Source organism: Sturnira hondurensis, unplaced genomic scaffold, assembly GCF_014824575.4.
Source record: "Sturnira hondurensis isolate 20B ecotype Veracruz unplaced genomic scaffold, ASM1482457v3 Scaffold0017436, whole genome shotgun sequence".
NCBI lineage: Eukaryota > Metazoa > Chordata > Mammalia > Chiroptera > Phyllostomidae > Sturnira > Sturnira hondurensis.
Genome location: NW_028090067.1, coordinates 11,858,537 through 11,876,526, shown reverse-complemented (window position 1 = coordinate 11,876,526; position 17,990 = coordinate 11,858,537). Strand labels below are relative to the sequence as shown.

The following is a 17,990-nucleotide window of genomic DNA, read 5'->3' as shown; positions in this document are numbered from 1 at the left end:
AATGTGAAAAACATGGCACTTGAACAGACAGCCAAAAGGGCAGTTTTTAACAGAATACAAGCTGAAATGAGAAGGCAGTGTTGCCTTGTTGGACCCCAGCTGGGAACGTGCCTACTTGGGGACTTAAATTTTTCCCGGCTCTGGGCCTGCGCATGTCCACAAATAATTGTAAAAGCACCCCAAATAACTGATTTGAAGTTACAAATCAATTTTAGCAATTAGAAGAGCTGGCAAAGACAGAATCTGTGAAGGCTGAGGACCAACTACTTGACATACAGTCAACTATTTTTCTGTTTTGCTTAATGACTAATACTCTAACTGTTCACAGAATCTGCATAATATTTAAGTCGCAGGGCAGATTAAGTCAGCTACTATACAATTATCTGAGAAGATACCATTTAGAAATTAATTCTATACTTCTATTAATTCTGAGAGAATATCTTTTGGGATATGAACCAATAATTCATAAATAAGCTGAAAAAAAAATCATTGTAGAGTGAAGAGTCATGTTTATGCAGAAACTCACCAGAATCCAGAAGTCCATAAGAAAGAACAACGAACTTGGTCCATATTCTTTGCTTTCTGAAAATCCCACTACTAGAAATTCAGCCTACTGATATCCTTGCCTGTGTGTGACATGATATTACAGCAGTTTCACAATAGCAAAAGAGATATATGTGTGCTGATGAGGGAGTGATTACATAATGGAAGTTTGTCAGAAAGAATACAGGTCTCTATGGAGTAATGTAACACTACCTCCAAGATGTAAGCCACAAAAAAATGCTAAGAGCAAAATAATGTGCAATGTATGTAACTAAGAAACAAAACGACCACAATGTGCTCTACGCCCATGCGCTCGCACATGCACGGACTAGTGTGCTATCTTTGGGCAGCGCTGTGTGACCAGGCACAGGTGGATGGGAGGCATACACATACTATAAACCGTTGGGTACCTTTGGATTTAAAAAAAATAATATATCTATTAAAAATAGATTCCTATTTTTGAAAATATCTGAACCTTATTCTTATTAGCTTTCCACTTAAAATGCAATACAAGACTGACAACTTATCCATATTCCATATCACAAATCTTTCTCTTCTTAGATCTCCTCCAAACTTCTAATTACATATGAAAGTAAACCAGAGAAAGAAAACAGAAACAGACTCACAAAGAACAGACTGACGGTTGCCAGCCAGGAGGGTTGTTGAGGGGCCGTGTGAAAAAGGTGAAGGGATTAAAAAGTACAAGTTGATGTTCACGCAACAGTCACGGGGATGTGAAGCACAGCTCGGGGAATGCAGTCAGTGATACTGTAACAAGCATGCGTGGTGCCAGCTGGGTACCACTAGTCTTATCAGGGGATCACTCTATGAGTCATATAAACGCTAACCATGATGCTGAAATCAACAGAATACTGGATGTCAACTGTTGCAGAAAAAAATAAAAATTTAAGAATGAAAAGATTCTTTATAATTTTCAGTGGTTACCTGCAACCTTACCTTAAATATAATTACAATAGGAATATCCTCTGATAAAGTATTATGCCTTAAATAAAATCGTCCTTGTTTCACGGCCATATTGGTTCTGCTTTTCTTCTCATGGGTAGAGCTACAAGGAAATACAAATTGGTTAAACATCTCCACTTAGTTTCAACCTAGTCACATGCAATAGCAAAGTCTGTCAATAAGATTCAAATGATCAGTTATGATCAGAAAGGTCCTATCTAATAGGTGCTTTTTAAAGATGCACAACTTCTCTCCTGCTCCTGTCACTTCCACTTTAAAACACTGTAAATGTTTCTTTGGCTTTGAGATTATGATGTAAGTTTTGTGTGTGAATGAGTGACAATGACCAATTTTTTTTTACCTACTTCACTTTGATTGCTCCTGAACTGCTTGAATTCAGTGTGGGGCATATATTCATAAATAATTTTATACATTCAAAGAAAAAAAACTCAAAATGAGCCTGTACCACAATGATAAAACTATGAAGAAATGAATTTGTATACTAATAATCCAATAAAATATACCTACAGTCTTGGTATACAGTGAAACCAACAATAACAAAAAAACCTAAAGCCTCTCCTATTGATATCTGTTCACTTTAAAATTCCTAGCAGATTTAAAAACATTTCAAAGCTTTATTCAACAATAATAATAAACACATACTGATCACTCCCTACATATGAGGTCTGTCCAGAAGGTATCCAGCCATGTAATATGAAAAATAGAGATTTATTGAAGAAGATATAAGTTACAAGAAACACTGTAAATAAAACAATGACACCTCAGTCCCCTTCAAAGTAGGTACCTTGGGACCTCACACAGTTCTTCCAATTGCCATCAGCTGCCCTGTCATATTTTCCTGAATCTCATCAACAGTCTGAAATCCCTTCCCTTTCAAAAGTGATTTTAGTTTTGAGAAAAGCCAGAAGTCACAGGAGGCCAAATCTGGGCTCTAGGGGGACTGAGTCATCTGGGTGATTTGATGTTTCACCAAAAACTCTGCAGGAGACATGATGCATGAGCAGGCATGTTGTGGTGATGAAGCTGCCGATCACTGAAGGCCCACAGCTGCGGCTTTCTGAATCATCTGATTAGTTTCCATGGAGGAATGTTCAAGTTTAACACAACATTTGATGCAGATTCGCTGCTCTACTCACTCAGTCATTTTAAATTCGATGGCCACACAGTCCACATGCTCACTCAACAACTGCCCCGCTGACTAGTACAGTGAAGTCATCACTGTTCACCCATGTGCACTCCAGTCCGCTCTTCTTGGCTGCCAGGTTTCATAGATGCAGTACAACCCGTTCTCTTTATAACAATGGCTGGACTTTTTCCGGACAGACCTCGTATTATGTACTGTCACCCACTCTACTTATATTAGCTCTACTCTGCTACATATTAACACTTAGACTTCGAAGTGTTGCCTCCTAATCACATGTGAGGAGACTAAGGCTTAGAGAAGCTAAGTAACTCCTCATCCAAGTACCTCGTATCTAGTAAACTAAACCTTGAGAATTCAAATGCTGATTGCCATGGTCTTTAAAACTGCATATAGTGGGAAGACCTGGGTTGTAGAATGATTTAGATTGAAGGTCAAATGCTGGCTGCCTCTGAGGACTGATGTGACCCTGCTCTCAAGGCCTGTTACTCAGCTGTAAAGTAGAGATAATACCACTTCTCTTGGAGGACTGAGCTGACAAAAAATACATGTAAGCACCTAGTACACTGCCTGGCTTCCAGTAACTACTCAGTAAATGGCTATTTATTGTTCCTTTCCTCTCTATCTGAAAGAAAAATGCAGAAACTCTGAGTTATGCAGTTCATCACAGGTTGTTAGAAGAAAAATTCTATTACATACTGACATCTTAACTATGTCACAATTTTTTTCCAGGACTCATTAGTCTTCACATTTCAAATTACATACGATAATAAACCAGAGAAAAGAAATTAGAAGAGTAACGTAAGGGACGCTGATATAGGAAAATAAGCTGTGAAAGTGGCTGTCACAAAAAACAATACGATGGTAAGTCCATGAAATAATTCATTAAATATACTTATTCAGTAATAAGAAGTCAGAATACACATGTAAAATCATCAGAGACTGAAAAGAAACATGAAAAACTTAAGTGTTTTTATATTTCTTTTCTATAAGTTTCTTTAATACTATAAATGAACATAAAATTCAACTTAAAATAACAAGCGGCCTTTCAAACAATGTCTCACACATTCATTATAGAAAACTTTAAATGACTACTTTTTTTAAACTTTATTTTTATCGTTGTCACTATTACAGATGTCCTTCTTTCCCCCACCTTTGCCTACCTCCCTCCCCACCCTTGCCCCTCCTTCCCTCTGGCCATCACCATACTGTTGTCTGTGTCCATGGATATGTGTTCTTTGGTTAATCCCTTCATCTTCTTTCAATCAACCTCCCCTCTGACAGCTATCTCATGCATTCATACTTCTGTTTCTATTTTGTTCCTCAGTTTATTTTGTTCATTAGATTCCACATATAAGTGAGATCATATGGCACTTGTCTTTCACCAACTGCCTTATTTCACTTAGCATAATAGTCTCCAGGTCCATTCATGCTGTTGCAAAAGGTAAGAGGTCCTTCCCTTTTTTTTTTTTTACAGCGGAATAGTATTCCATTGAGTAAATGTACCATAGGTTTTTTTTATCCACTCGCCTACTGATCAACACTTGGACTGTTTCCAAATCTTGGCTATTGTAAATAATGCTGCTATGAACCTAGAGGTGCGTTTATTCTTTCAAATTGGTGTTTCAGGTTTCTTTGGATATATTCCCAGAAGTGGGATCAATCAATATGCTGTATTTACAGTCTTTCACAATAAACTGAATACAGACAGTTTAAATATTTCACTGCTGTTATCAGAGAAAAGTAACTGGGTACCTCCATACCAGAAGACAGCCATCGGATACTACTGGAATTATCAACCTTTCCTAAGAAGGCCACCTCTGCCCTCCCTACCTGGTAACTGAAGCACCGACCGCCCCCTTTCGGTCGGCCTCCACGATGATCCTGTTCTTAGACAGCTGCTCTTGGATGAGAATAACTTTTTCCACTCCTTTAACGATGAAGTAGCCGCCTGCCCAAAGGAAACAAGAAGAGCTTTACCACCTGCTCTTCACACAGAGATTCAGTCATCTTCTGATGGGAATCACTCCTCCATCATTTCACAGCACTGACCACCACTTACAGCAAAGAGGTTTACTGACACTGTTTTATGAATTAATGACAGTGCCACCACATGATTTTATGTAAGAGAAGAGCAAGATAATAAACTTCTTGACAGGAAATGTATCTTAGAAGTCTATGCATTCCAGCACCTGACATATATGAGAGGTAAATGAAAATAATTATGTTAAATAAATTAGTCTTCAGATTTTTTAAGCAGAAAAATATCAGATAATCTTTAATATAAACTGAAATTTGTTCTAAGTTTTGTAACAAATCAGTGATAATGGTAGACTAGGTTTCTGTGATATTCTATACTTAATAAAACTCACAAAACATTTATCACATATATTTTTGCACAAAACTCAGAGGGAATAAAGTAAGACTTCATTTTACCTTCGGAATGTAAGCAAAACCAGGGCACCACACTTGACTTCTGCACCGTTTTGCTGCGGTCTAAAAGTCACACTCCTTGGTAACCTCCCCCCAGAACCTCCCGGGCCTCTACACCAACGCCACTTTGAAGAAAGTAGGTTAAAGCAACTATAAATTGAGTCAGTCTGAAATGTGAGTGAAGGAATTAAAAGAAACTTTCTGTTAAGTGCTAAGCTTGAAACTTTGTAACACAAACTGACTAAAAACAAGTAAAGAAAGTTATTAAAATTTTTTAAACAGAAGACTTATTTTTTGCCTTGTTACTGTGTTTTTAAAAGCCTGAAATGAGATGTTTGAGTATTTTCAGACTAGCTACACAAGTAACTTTATGAGATTAGTTTTGAATTTTTAAGTACACCAAAAGAGCGTTACCATTGAGCTAAGAGACAAAGAAAAGATCAACAAACCATAGCAATAATCAGAACTCGGGGTATTAAAGTTTACAACTTGAAAGAGAAAAGGAAAGAGTGTATCTCTCAGAAATATGGACTAACAGAATAAAGATGGAACCATGTTTCTGGATGTTTCATGAACAAAGTTTTATCAAAGTTCATTATAAAGCAGAAAGGTGGTGTGGTTTTAAGGAAAAATGCTAAAAAACAGCAGCATAAAAACAAAAACAAGGAGGGGGCTAATCCAAAAAGTCACACATACCTGGATCTAAAGGACACTCATTCAGTTTGGCAAATTCTGCGGGTGTTTTCCCTGTAAGAACACAGTTTGAACTACGAAGCATTATGGGCATTCTGTTTAAAAGAAAACAAAAGGAAACATCACGTAAATATTGTCACTGGCACAAAGGTACAAGAATGCGAACTGTGCACCGTATCGTCTCTAAGAGGTTTACACTCATCTTCAGCACACTGTAGAAGGTAGAGGAATGAGTTACGGAAAACTGTGCAGACAGGCTTTCCTGAAAGTCGGAAATGGCAGCAGCCTTCGCTCGTGGTAAACAAAGTGACTCTTATTAGGTATGTAGACACAGCACAATGAATTCAAGTGTGAGAAACGGACTATCAAAACTAGGCAGTTTTGAAAGAGAACTAAGCTAAACTTCTAGAAATGAAAAATGTAAAAATGTAAGCATTAATTTAAATGTCTATGAACCGCCTAAATCACAGATTTGACACTGCCGAGGACAGAATTACTGAACAGGAAAGAGATCTGCAGAAATTACTGAAAATGTATTTCCAAAAAGAGATATGGACAGTGTGAAAGAGTCGGGGAAGAGCAGAGTCAGAGGGCAGTCACCACCCGCAGGCCCACGCTACCGGAGTTTCTAAGTGCTTTGGAGTTTCTAAGTGCTTCGTATCTACGGACACCCGGATCCGGATAACAGCCCACGAACTAGGCGCCACTTCCCACGTTCTCCCCATGAGGAAATGGGGCAGAGAACTTTAGTTGCTCAAGGCCGCCTCAGAGGGCGGAAACGCAGGTGGTGCGGCTCCAATTCCAACATCAGCTCTCACCTGCCGATGGGTAAAGCATTGCGGATGATCCTCTGGCTGCCTCGGGTGTACTCAATATCCACTGTGATGGGGGCAGAGTACGTCATGTCCCGCAGGCGGCACTGAAATAGATGCAGACAGTCACAGCTCCTCTCAGGAAAAGAAAGGGTCCTGACAGCCCCAAAGAGCTCTTTCTCTAGTAGAACTTGGACCTGCCCTTGGAACACTGAGCTGTTACATACGCGACCTTAGGGCACTGGGACTTACAAGCCTACTTTCCCCTCCAGGGGAATGCCGGCAGCTACAGATCCAGACCTCACCACAGCATGCCCGCCCCGCCAGCCCAGAAATGGAACAGTAAGTCTGGCACTGATTTTCTTCTCGCTGATCTGATGCCGCCACCAGTCTGCTCCCACATCTTCATGGCTGGCTTCTTCAAAACGGTTAACCAGTATAATGACAATTTAAGTACACACAGACACACACACAAACTAAACAGTTTAATACTTCCTTTTATTCTCCAAATAAACAAACCTACACCATAAAATTCCTTAACAAGTGATGGTCATAACTGTTCCTATAATCTTTAATTTGATGTAGCTCACAAAACGTAGTCCTGCCTGAGCCATGATCAGACAGAGGAAACCTCTCTAGCCTCATGCAATGACTTCCCCATTAAATCGATGGTCATCTGGTGGCTTGTAGTCTCAAAACGAGTTTCTCTGATCATCCACCTTACAATTGATGATGCTGGATCATCTCTCTGACTTCTACTAAACCAAATAATTAAACTTTTTTCTAGCCTTTAAAACAGTGCTTAGGATGTAAAAATATGAGATGTTCCTACAGTTGACCAGTAGAAACTGTTACATTATGTTTAATTAGACCAAGCCTCCTCCCTCAGGCCAGACCAAAGGTGGGCGGCGCGGTGGTGCAGAGTACGGACTCCACCGCCTGTGCTCAGACCCTGGTTCTGCCGCTCACGTTTCCCGTACCCTTTCTTCATGTCAATTTCCTCCAATGTAAATGGCAATAAGAATCATTTTACTTCCCAGAAGTATAAATATATATTTTAAAATGGTACCTGAGTCAGAGTACTATATATAATTACCTCATTTTTATTAATAAGACTAATGTAATATCCATGGTAGGCAAGCATTTGTGGATTTTAACAAACTTATCCCTTCAAATGGAAAAAAATTCGACAGATGGGGTAAAACTTGGAGCCCCTCTGTAGGCTCCCCAAGTACCTCCAACAGGCCCCTCCGCCGCCCCCCGCCCCTTTCTCATCACGGCAGCAGGCTGTGCTGGCGGGATCGGCGGTGCCCGCACCCTGGAGTCCTGCTGTGGGTCCCGTGACTGCCCACCCCCCTGCTCTCCCACTCTCCCCATCTCTCCAAGAGTCAAACTCTCTCCAGTAAATCTTTGCACCCCTCACCCTCACCGCATCAATACCTATGTTTTTGAACATCAGAAAGAATACTTATAATGACAATTGGGGACTCAGCCTTCCTGAACTACTTCAAGCTACTTTGTCTTCTCTTTTCTCTAAACTCAGTGATATAGTTTAGATGACTTGCGAACTGCTAATTGGCTGCCTAGTTCTCAAAAACTTGGGAAGTCCTAGCAGAAGGGAACAGGGAGGGGAGGGCCAAACAGGGGCACATGCACCCGCCAGTCCTCACCACTCCTTACATAGGACAGCTTCACACATTTACCTTCCCTACACGATCCTTCCAGACATCCGAGTGTGCAGCCCCTGGGGTCCCCGGGTCACGTGTTTTGTTACATCAATCTCCCCACAAGAGTATGGACTCCTTGAGGAAGGATATGCACCTCATTTCTTTTGTATCTCTCAATGTTGAGACACAAAATAAACACTCGATCAATACATGGTGATTATGTAGTACCAAAGCTTATCTGGTTACTGTCCATACTTCCTGTTTAACCTTCCTTAGGCAACGACCATACAATCTAACACCTGAACTGTTGTTTCATAAAGATTCCAGTGCTATGTTCCGTAATCACTATTTTAGCTCTACGTTAATACAAGTCAGACAAATCCACAAAAGTCAATTTATTCACTGAATCAATTCCCAATTCCGCATACTCAGTGAAAGACTCTGAAGAGAAGCCCAGCATCTGTCAAAAGCCAATCAGCAGGCCTGCCCCTCTGTAGGAACTCTGGCATTGAGAGTCCTTCTCGTCCATCTCATCCGAGAGACAGCGAGTGCCCAGCCCTCGGTCTCCTCTCCCCGACACAATGCCTGCCGACCCTCAGAAAATGCACTGACACCCTCTGCAACAGACAGCACCACGCTAGGCACAAGTGGCCGGCGAGGAGACGGGACACACCACTAAAAGGCTCAGCAACAATGTAAATAGGACACAGGTATATACAGTGCAAGTTAACAAAATTAAAAGACAAACTAGTAAAGAATTGTTTCCCAATAGAGTACAGTATTATACAAGTGCTTGTTTACTTTGGTTATGTCTCAAAGAGATTTCTTTACCTGTTTTTCAATCACGTTTTAAGAGTACATATTAAGGGCACAGACCCTTTGGGTTAAAGCAAACAAACTCAATTAAAAAGTAAGATTAAAAACTACCTCATGAGGAGACACTGGTCTAGTCACGTTGAAGCTCTCTTCGACATCAGGAAGGCCGACATAAATATTCAGGTATCTGAAAAGCAAATCATTCCATCACCAGAGAACGTGTAAACAAACAAGATAGCTTCCCCCTAAATACAGGGTTATGCTTTGACAAATGCTTATCTTGCTGAGGATGACAAATTAAAAAGTATAACTGCAGAACTTCTTAAAGTGATAGTACATACATCTTCACGAAAGAGGGAAAATACTATCAGTTATCTTTTTAAAGAATAGCATAAATCGCTTTACAAAACTACTAGAAACACAGCTCCCTAAAATTGATATTTAATGAAAAAAGCAAAGTGCAAAAGAGTATCTATAGTATCTATAGTATATTATAATTCATTTAAGAGAAAAAATATACAAGGTCTGTCCAGAAAGTATCCAGCCACGTACTATGAAAAAGAAATTTATTGAAGAAGATGCAAGAAACATTGGACAATGGCGCTTCAGGTGCCCCTTCAAAGTAGGCACCGTGGGCCCTCATACAGTTCTCCCAGAGTCTCTTCCACTGTTCAAAGCACTCTGCAAAGTCCTTCGTTGGAATCACCATCAGCTGTCCTCTCATATTTTCTTGAATCTCACTGACGGTCTGAAATCTCTTCCCCTTCAAAGTGATTTTAGTTTTGGGAAAAGCCAGAAGTTGTAGGCACCAAACTTGGGCTGTAGGGGGCTGAGTCACCTGAATGATTTGATGTTTCACTAATAAACTGAGTGGGCATGTTGTCGTGATCTGGCCAAAATGTGTAAGGCAATAGAATCACAAATAAACATCATACGAACCCAAATCAAAGGATCTTTCGATAAGATCTGTGGATTTGTTGATAGTATTATATCATTGCTAACTTCCAGGTTTTGTTAATTATGCTATGTTAATGTAAAATGTTAGTATTAGCAGAAGCTGGGTGAAGGATAAAATAAGAACACTGTACTATTTTGTAATTTTTCTTTAAGTCTAAAATTATTTTTAAAAATTTTAAACTAACAGTTCTAGTAATTTCTTAATCATAATGCTCTATGTTATAATTAGCTTACCAATTAAAAATTGAACACTTGACAGTTACCTTACTAAACAGATTAAAAGGAATTTAGATAACAACTACATTCACTTTTTAAAATGTTAGACGTAACCAAGAGCAATTCAGAGGAGCCGACGCCTTACTTTAGGTACCACATGGGGTCAGCATCACTTGTAACCTTTTCATTGGCCTTCATGATCTTCTTTATCTGCGACGGAAAGAGCAGCATTAAGAAAGACTCTAGCCTCCAATTAATTCTTAGCTGCATCTAGCTCTAAGATCTGACGCTTACCTCTACATTAATAAAATAGTTGAATGAATCTATATGCTGCTTCACAAGGCCTTTAACCTATGTAGACAACGGGAAACAGTAGATTAGCAACAAAAGTGGGTTAGCAAATTATACAATAGATTCTAATCATAGGTGATCATCAAATTTTTCTCAAAACCCAAGTGAGAAAAAGACCCATGAATTTTGTTTAGCAAAACTTTATATTTACATGTCTTCATTACATTTCTCCTCCATCTTACTAGAACATTTTCAAATTTTCCTCCTTGAGAAGCTTTGGGAATGCAAGACATGGATATTCTGAATATACCTAATGATTCTCCATAAGCTAATATATAAGGTAGGATTATCTCTGCATACTTTGAATTTTCTGGGTTTTTAAAAAGATTTTATTTATTTATCTCTAGAGGGGAAGGGAAGGGGAGGAGAGAAATATCTATATATGGTCACCTCTCGTGGGTCCCCTGCCGGGAACTGGCCTGCAACCCAGGCATGTGCCCTGACTGGGAATCGAACCGCGATCCCTCAGTTCGCAGGCCCGTGCTCAATCCACTGAGCTACACCAGCCAGGGCTTGCATACTTAGAATTTTCAAAAAAATATAGCAGTTGAGCATCATTTCTTCAACCCTCAAAACAATGCCCATTTACTTTTTTGTCTTTCTGCTACCTTTTCACGCATCCAAACTGGCCTTCCCTATCACTCTATAGAAGAATGAGGGGGAAAGTAAGGGTCTCCACTAAGGAAATACTTGCACTGGAAACTGAAAGCAGGGTGGAACTGGGGAACCTAAGAGCAGACGCCAGCTGGCAGCGACTTCCCTTTCATCTCAGAAGTCAGAAACGACTGCACAAAGATAGTGCTGTGTACCACCATGTAAAACAGCGAAATAACTAACACACAGAACCCAAAATCTTAATATTTAAAAGGACTGTATGTGCTTTCTTTACATTAATCTTCAAACACATCATTAGTTCAACACTTCTTGAATTTCCCTGACGGATAATCACAGCACTTTTATTACACTGCCTTATTCAGGAATCGCACTGGCGTACAAAACCACCAACCGTTCCATATTTTGAAGCAGTCCTGATTGTTGCAGAAAATCCAACCTTTTAGTGATCTGAGGTCCACCTTTCTCACCCTTTGGACTTGATTAAGCCTCTTCCAGAGAAATGCCTGTTCTAGAACATTTAGCTATCACGTCTCTCTTTCACGTTCTCACTTCCAAGCTAAACAGGCCTTTCAACTACTTCTCACATGCGTGCCTTCCAGACCACTCAGCAGTCTTCAGTCTGCTCCTGAACGTGGTCCAATTTGCCAGTGTTGCCCCCTAACACAGGCACCCTGAACTCACTGACATTCTCGACAGTCTGGCCAGTGTACAGAAGCTACTACCTCCCTCACTCCAGTTATTACCCCACTGCTATTAAAGAAACAAGGCAACACCACTGGCCAAAACTCAAAAGGTAATGTTAACCTTCACCAAACACAATGCTATTAAGTCAAGTGTACCCCATCTAGTGCTTGTGCAAAACCAAGCACACTCGAGATTCACATCCGTCCCTCTTCACTGCTGTCTTCCCAGCCTAATATTCTGAGTCGTGCTTCAGTGAGCCTACACTGAACAGCACGGCAGCCTTCAGATATGTATTAAAGTCTTTATACTTTTGTTCTTAGACAAATGTATTTCAAGGTGATCTGAGTGAAGGGGAATTCCAATTTTAAACACAGAACAAAAGACTGACTGACTGAACTAACCACTGTCTTATGCCTCCATTAATGTGGCAGTAATTAACTTGGTGCCATCAACTGTCTCCTCATTTTTGAATCATAAATACCATCTCTTCTCTTCTGCTTATGTATAGTTCATTTTTTAAAAATTATAATAAAAAATGTTTTGACCTTAATACTACTTTATTTCATTCTGGTCACACCGCTACTTAAAGATTCTTTAGCAGCTTCCCTTTGCTGTTAGAAAAACAGCCAGAATTTTTTAAATGGCTTTCAAATCTGATCAGAACCTTGCAGCGCTGACAGCTTCCGCAGCATCGTTTCCCAGTACTCTCCCCTCTACCTATAACAGAGAACTTGACAGCTTCCGCAGCATTGTTTCCCAGTACTCTCCCCTCTACCTATAACAGAGAACTAAGTCAGACAAAACTCTACTCATTTTTCAGGTCTCCATTCTTTCATTTAACATAATGCTTTCAAGATGTACCCAGGTTGCAGTATGCACCAGCACTCAATTCACCTTTACTGCCGACTAATATTCCACTGCATGACTACCCTACACTCCATGTGTCCATCCCTTGGCTGATGCTCATTCAGGCTATTTCCACTAGGAGGCTATTATAAATAATGCCACTGTGAACACTTGTGCACAACTCTTTGCAGGGGTATATGTTTTCATGCCTCTGGCATAATTACCTACAAGAAGAATTGCTGGGTCATAGGGCAGCCCTATGTTTAAGCATTTGAGTAACTGCCAGGCTATTGTCCAAAGTGGCTGCAAAATTCACGTTCCCACCAGCAGAGCCTGAGGGTTCCAATTTCTCCACACCCATATCAACACTTAGTATCTTTCTCTTTGACTACGGTATCCTAGTTGGTGCCCAGTAGTGTCTCACTGTGGAAGCCCTGCTTCTTAGCATAAGCTCTTTAAAAATGAATTGAAGCCCTTCACTGGCCTACGGTTCCTCTGAGCATCCATTCATCCGTTCCAACGAGAGAGACAGACTGCGGTCTCCTACACACCCTGTGCAGGTTTCTCTCGGGCACCTTGATAAAGCCATACTCTCTGCACCTGCCTTCCAGCTGAGTTAAATCCTTTCTTCTTACGATGCACTTTATGTCTCATCTTATTTGGGAGACCCTCTCTGGCCACCTGCGGCGTCACTCTTTTGCCAGCGGCACTTTGGTTTGTATCACTCATCTGCCGTGCTGCAACGTACACTACTTTCTGTCTGTAGAATTAGATTACCATTCCCCCATCTTGCGCCTTAAAGGCAGGGATTCACTGCTTTGTAACTCCTTGTATTTCCCAAACCTAGCGATGTACACAGTTGTACACAGTCAAAACATGTTGGTGATAAAAATTTAATCTAAAAAAGAAGGCTGATTTCTTGACTTTTATCAGAAAAATAAAACTAATTATTACTAAATGTTCATTACCTTTAAAAATGCTGGAAGCAGCCTCCATTTTTCCTGTGAATAAAAACAGTGTTAGGATGTGTGCTAGCAGCCATGGTATTTTTATAAGTTATTCTAGTTTGCCAAAAATGACTCACTTTATCACAATGAGTGAAAGAAAGTAAATCAAAACTAAAAGAACAATTTTTACATGGTAACACTTTTATGGAAATCACACAGGTGTGTGCGTTTAAGTGTCTGTTCATACAAATACACTTGTATGTATATACACACATGGACCACAGATTTCTTAAAAAGAACATAATTTAATTTCTTCTGGATGAGTCAAGACTCCAAGCACTATATTTTATACTCATGACATTACAGGAGTAAGTGGATTTTCAGTTGAGAAAGGGAAAGCGAGTCTGAGCCTGGTGGGGGAGCCAGGTCTCTCCAGTTCTTCCTCTCTCCCACTTTCTGCCGAATGTGTGATCAGAGCTCATCCCAGGACGGCAGGAGGCGGCACCCACCTTCTACATTAAAGCGCCGTAAACGGCCACACTTCTCTTCTGAGACTTCCTATTCATATTTTGCAGGGGTTGAAAGTAGCCTACCATGGTAAGACTCTTCATGAATGGCATCTAATCTGCAAACGGGAAATCTGACAAATGGGCAGAACTGAGTCTGAAGAATACACTGTTTCTGAGTAAGGGCCTAAGAATCATGGAAGACATTGCAGCAACTGTAAAACCTTTGACTTCCACTCTGACATGAGCAGCACTGGAAAGCTGTGAACGGGTGACATGAACCTGTGACTCATTTTAACTGGATCATTTAAAATAACAGGTTGAACTGCTGGGTTGAGAACAGACTAGGTTAGAAGCAGGGAGGTCACTTAGGAGCTTACTGCAGTGCTCCAGGCTGGAAACAGTACAGGTAGTGAAAAACTGCTGGCTAGGAGACAATGTGAACTTCAAGCCAAAAAGACTTTATAGTAGATTAGACAGACACTCTGAGAGAAAGAGGAGTCAAGACTGACAGCTTAGAGTTGCCATGCATGGAGATAAGGAAGCGGGGAGGCTGTCAGAGCAGCTGCTTTCAAGGGTGACGGGTTACGAGGAGTTTGGCTAGGGGCATGCTAAGTTTCCTGAGATACCTACTAGACATTCAGGTGGAGATGTCAAACAGACAACAAATATGAGTCTGGAACCCGGGAAGAGAGTGGCCTGGAGATATAAATTAGGAAGAAGTCAGCAAATGGATGGGAATTACAGTCACGTAATGGATGAGACGGCCTGAGCAATGTAGATGGAGAGGGGTTCCACGAAGAACACCAAGAACATTCCAATATTTAGAGATGAGGAACAAAAGACAGACCTAGCAAAGGGCACTAGGAAGAAGAAAGGAGGCCAAGGAAGGAGGCAGACAATCTGGAGAAAGTAAAAACATTTTTCAAGAAAAAAGGGAGGTGCCCTGGCTGGGTCCCTCAATTGGCTGAAGCCTCGTCCCATACACCAAAAGGTTGTGGGTTCAATTACCAGGCAGGGCACATACCTACGTTGTGGGTTCGAACGCCAGTTAAGGCACATATGGGAGGCAACCAATCGATGTCTCTCTCTCCTTTTAAAATCAATAAACACATCCTCAGGTGAGGATTAAAAAAAAGAAAAAAGGGAAGTGGGAGCAAGGGGTATATAAGTAATCTATGCACTTTCCTCTAAATTTCACTGTGAACCTAAAAAGCTCTAAATAAAATTAAGTCTTCAAAAAAAGAAAGGAAGGGGAATCAAAAGATAAGAGGTGGAGACGGACTGAAAAACAAACTTTCTGGGGTGATGGAAACATTCTATATACTGTATTGGGTGGTAATTATTTGGGAATACGTAAATGTCAAAATAAATTCAGTGGAAGTCTTGGTACTCCTGCATTTTATTGCATATAAATCTACAAACAGGAATGAGAGAAAGATCAAAATGAACTGTATGAGAAGAGTAGAAATATCTCAGGGGAGGCAGGCAGTGAGGGAGAACAGTGGGGGGAGGGACGCTGGGATGGTTATCCGTGGCCAGACTGAGGAAGGCCTTATAAATAGAGTAAACACTAGATTTTACCCTTAAAGCAATGGGCAGAGATTGAAGAAACTTAACCAACAGAGCAACACGATCGCATTTGTGTGTTTAAGCTGATGGCTCTCGCCACAGAGCAGACAGATTGGAGTGAAAGAAGTTCGGTGCCCAGGATGTAAGAGATGACAGCGATTCAGACTTGGAGAACAGCAGAGTGATGTTTCAGGCTGGAGCGTATTTTGTAGGCAGGACCCTTAAGATGGGATGGATGGTGGACTGGATGCACAGGGCCAGGAAGAACTGTCATTCCTGGGTCAGGAGACTGGAATTGTGGTTTTAGTGCCTGCACAGCTGTGCAAATTCCGGCAAGAAGTGTCAATCCTTTGGGCTTCTTCCTCCAGCTCTCTGGGAAGCAGTGCAGCTGGCAGTTCAGGAGGAAGACTCTCCAGTTCGACTGCCAGACACCAAGTTCCAGATCAGCCACTTACCAGCCTCTGGTGCTGGGTTACTTACTTAACCTCTCTGGGCCCCAGAAATCTTCATGGGAAAAATGTGGTGGAAATAGCACTTATTTCAGAGAATTAAATAACATAATGCATGTTAGGGTTACACAGAGCCTAGGACATCCTAAGTCCTCATTAAGTGCTGGCTCTTAATATTAATTTTCAAGAGTTAAAATCCAGTATTGCCTGACAATCATCAGCAGTGTTGTTTACCGCAGGCACTCATAGACTGGATCGGATGGGCTGATAACAGTAAACTGATCTCATTCACCGGCCAAATGATTATGAAGAATTCCCTACGACCCAAAAGTTCACTGATCATATCACTTTGCTTAAACCAGGACAGCATCTCATGGCTCACTCAGATAGCTAACAAAACCTTTCAAAACCAGAACCTATACCTATCCTTCACCTTTCATCTCTCTTCGCTTCTTCACTCTAGCACTCACTTTGGGTACTCAGAAACTACCGGGTTTCAAAGCGTCTGCTTCTCTCTACCTGAAATCGCTCCCGTCTTTCCAAGCTTCATTGCTCCAAATCCCCATTCCATGCCAATGAAGAATCGGAGGCCCAAAGAGGTTATAATAATAACACGTGCCTTTCTAGAAAATAAAATTACGTCAACAGCTGAACTTCATCAGGCAGCTGTTTACTGGAGGGCAGGTACCCTTAACTTCTGATCATCTGTCGCAACCTAAGGTGCTACTTCGCAGCTAACACCTAGGAAAAATTCTGAGCAAATTTTCAGGGGTTTCAGATACTCCTGCAGTCCAAACTTGAATTCCGGGTTAAAAGGGAAGATTACTAGCCTGGCATTGGGACGATTTGTTTTATCACCACGATCAGCTGTGGAACCTCACAAAAGGGGTCTAAGCTCCCTGGGCCTCAGTGTCCTCTACTAGCCTAAGAAGATGGAATGTCTCCGCAAAGGTGGGCGCGAGAATCAATCTTGCCCACGCTCACGAACGCTGGAAAGGGTCCGACCCGAAAGCTCGGCCCGCGCGGCGTCCGACGGAGAAACCATCTCCCACCCACCCACGTTGGCTAGCTTGGGAAAAGAATGCCCCCAACCTCGTGCGGAGGAAGACATTACGCGAAGTTCTGGGCATGCGCAGAGCCCACAGCCCAGCCCGCTCGGCAGCGAGAGCTCTCAGGGTACCGCCTCCTCGGGGATGCGTTCCGGCCCCTTCCGTTCCCCGTGTGTCCGGCCTTTACCTCTACAGTCGGTATCGGCGCAGCTAGCTGCTCTGGGGTCAGGTTCCCGAACTCCTCCGCAAGCACGTCCATGCTGCTCACGACGAAGGAATTAATAAACAAAAGCCCCACACACCAGCCTGCGCCACCTCAAGCAAACTGCAGCACCCGTAGAGAGCGGTGCGCGTGGCCCAAACGGTCCCCACCGCACAGGAAGATTGAAGGCGCGACAGAAAGGTTCCGCCTGCTCCCAGCAGGAATCTGCGGTGGAACCCGGATGTGGCGGAGGGGAAGCTGGGAAACTGCGCCCCCTGGGGTCGCTCCGTGGTCTCGCCCGAGTTATCCTAAAGCCCAGACGACAGGTTCATTGCCAGTTATCCGGTAATTGAGACCAATAGAGCATATTGGTTGTAATTTAAAAAATAACTCTAATAGGTAAACGTATAATTTGCGCAATTTGAGTCACCAAGACAGAAAACTCATGTAATTCAGTCCAAAACGACATGTTGTACAGTATGGAAAAATAGGAAATTTACCAAATGC

The 17,990-nt window shown here is 41.6% G+C and overlaps 1 protein-coding gene across 2 annotated transcripts in view; it reads right to left on the bottom strand.

Annotated features, from left to right (window-relative positions):
• Positions 1 to 17,710, bottom strand: part of POLR3B (RNA polymerase III subunit B) — a 108,316-nt gene extending 90,606 nt beyond the window's left edge. For both annotated transcript variants that reach the window (XM_037068093.1, XM_037068094.1), the window contains exons 1-9: positions 17,469 to 17,710; positions 13,727 to 13,759; positions 10,557 to 10,613; positions 10,408 to 10,472; positions 9,201 to 9,276; positions 6,613 to 6,713; positions 5,798 to 5,889; positions 4,502 to 4,619; positions 1,501 to 1,609 (exon numbers count right to left, since the gene is read on the bottom strand). In XM_037068093.1, coding sequence (XP_036923988.1) covers positions 1,501 to 1,609; positions 4,502 to 4,619; positions 5,798 to 5,889; positions 6,613 to 6,713; positions 9,201 to 9,276; positions 10,408 to 10,472; positions 10,557 to 10,613; positions 13,727 to 13,759; positions 17,469 to 17,540 — 723 coding nt within the window. In that variant the 5' untranslated portion in view covers positions 17,541 to 17,710. The remainder of the gene's footprint in view (positions 1 to 1,500; positions 1,610 to 4,501; positions 4,620 to 5,797; positions 5,890 to 6,612; positions 6,714 to 9,200; positions 9,277 to 10,407; positions 10,473 to 10,556; positions 10,614 to 13,726; positions 13,760 to 17,468) is intronic.
• Between the last annotated feature and the right edge of the window lie 280 nt (positions 17,711 to 17,990).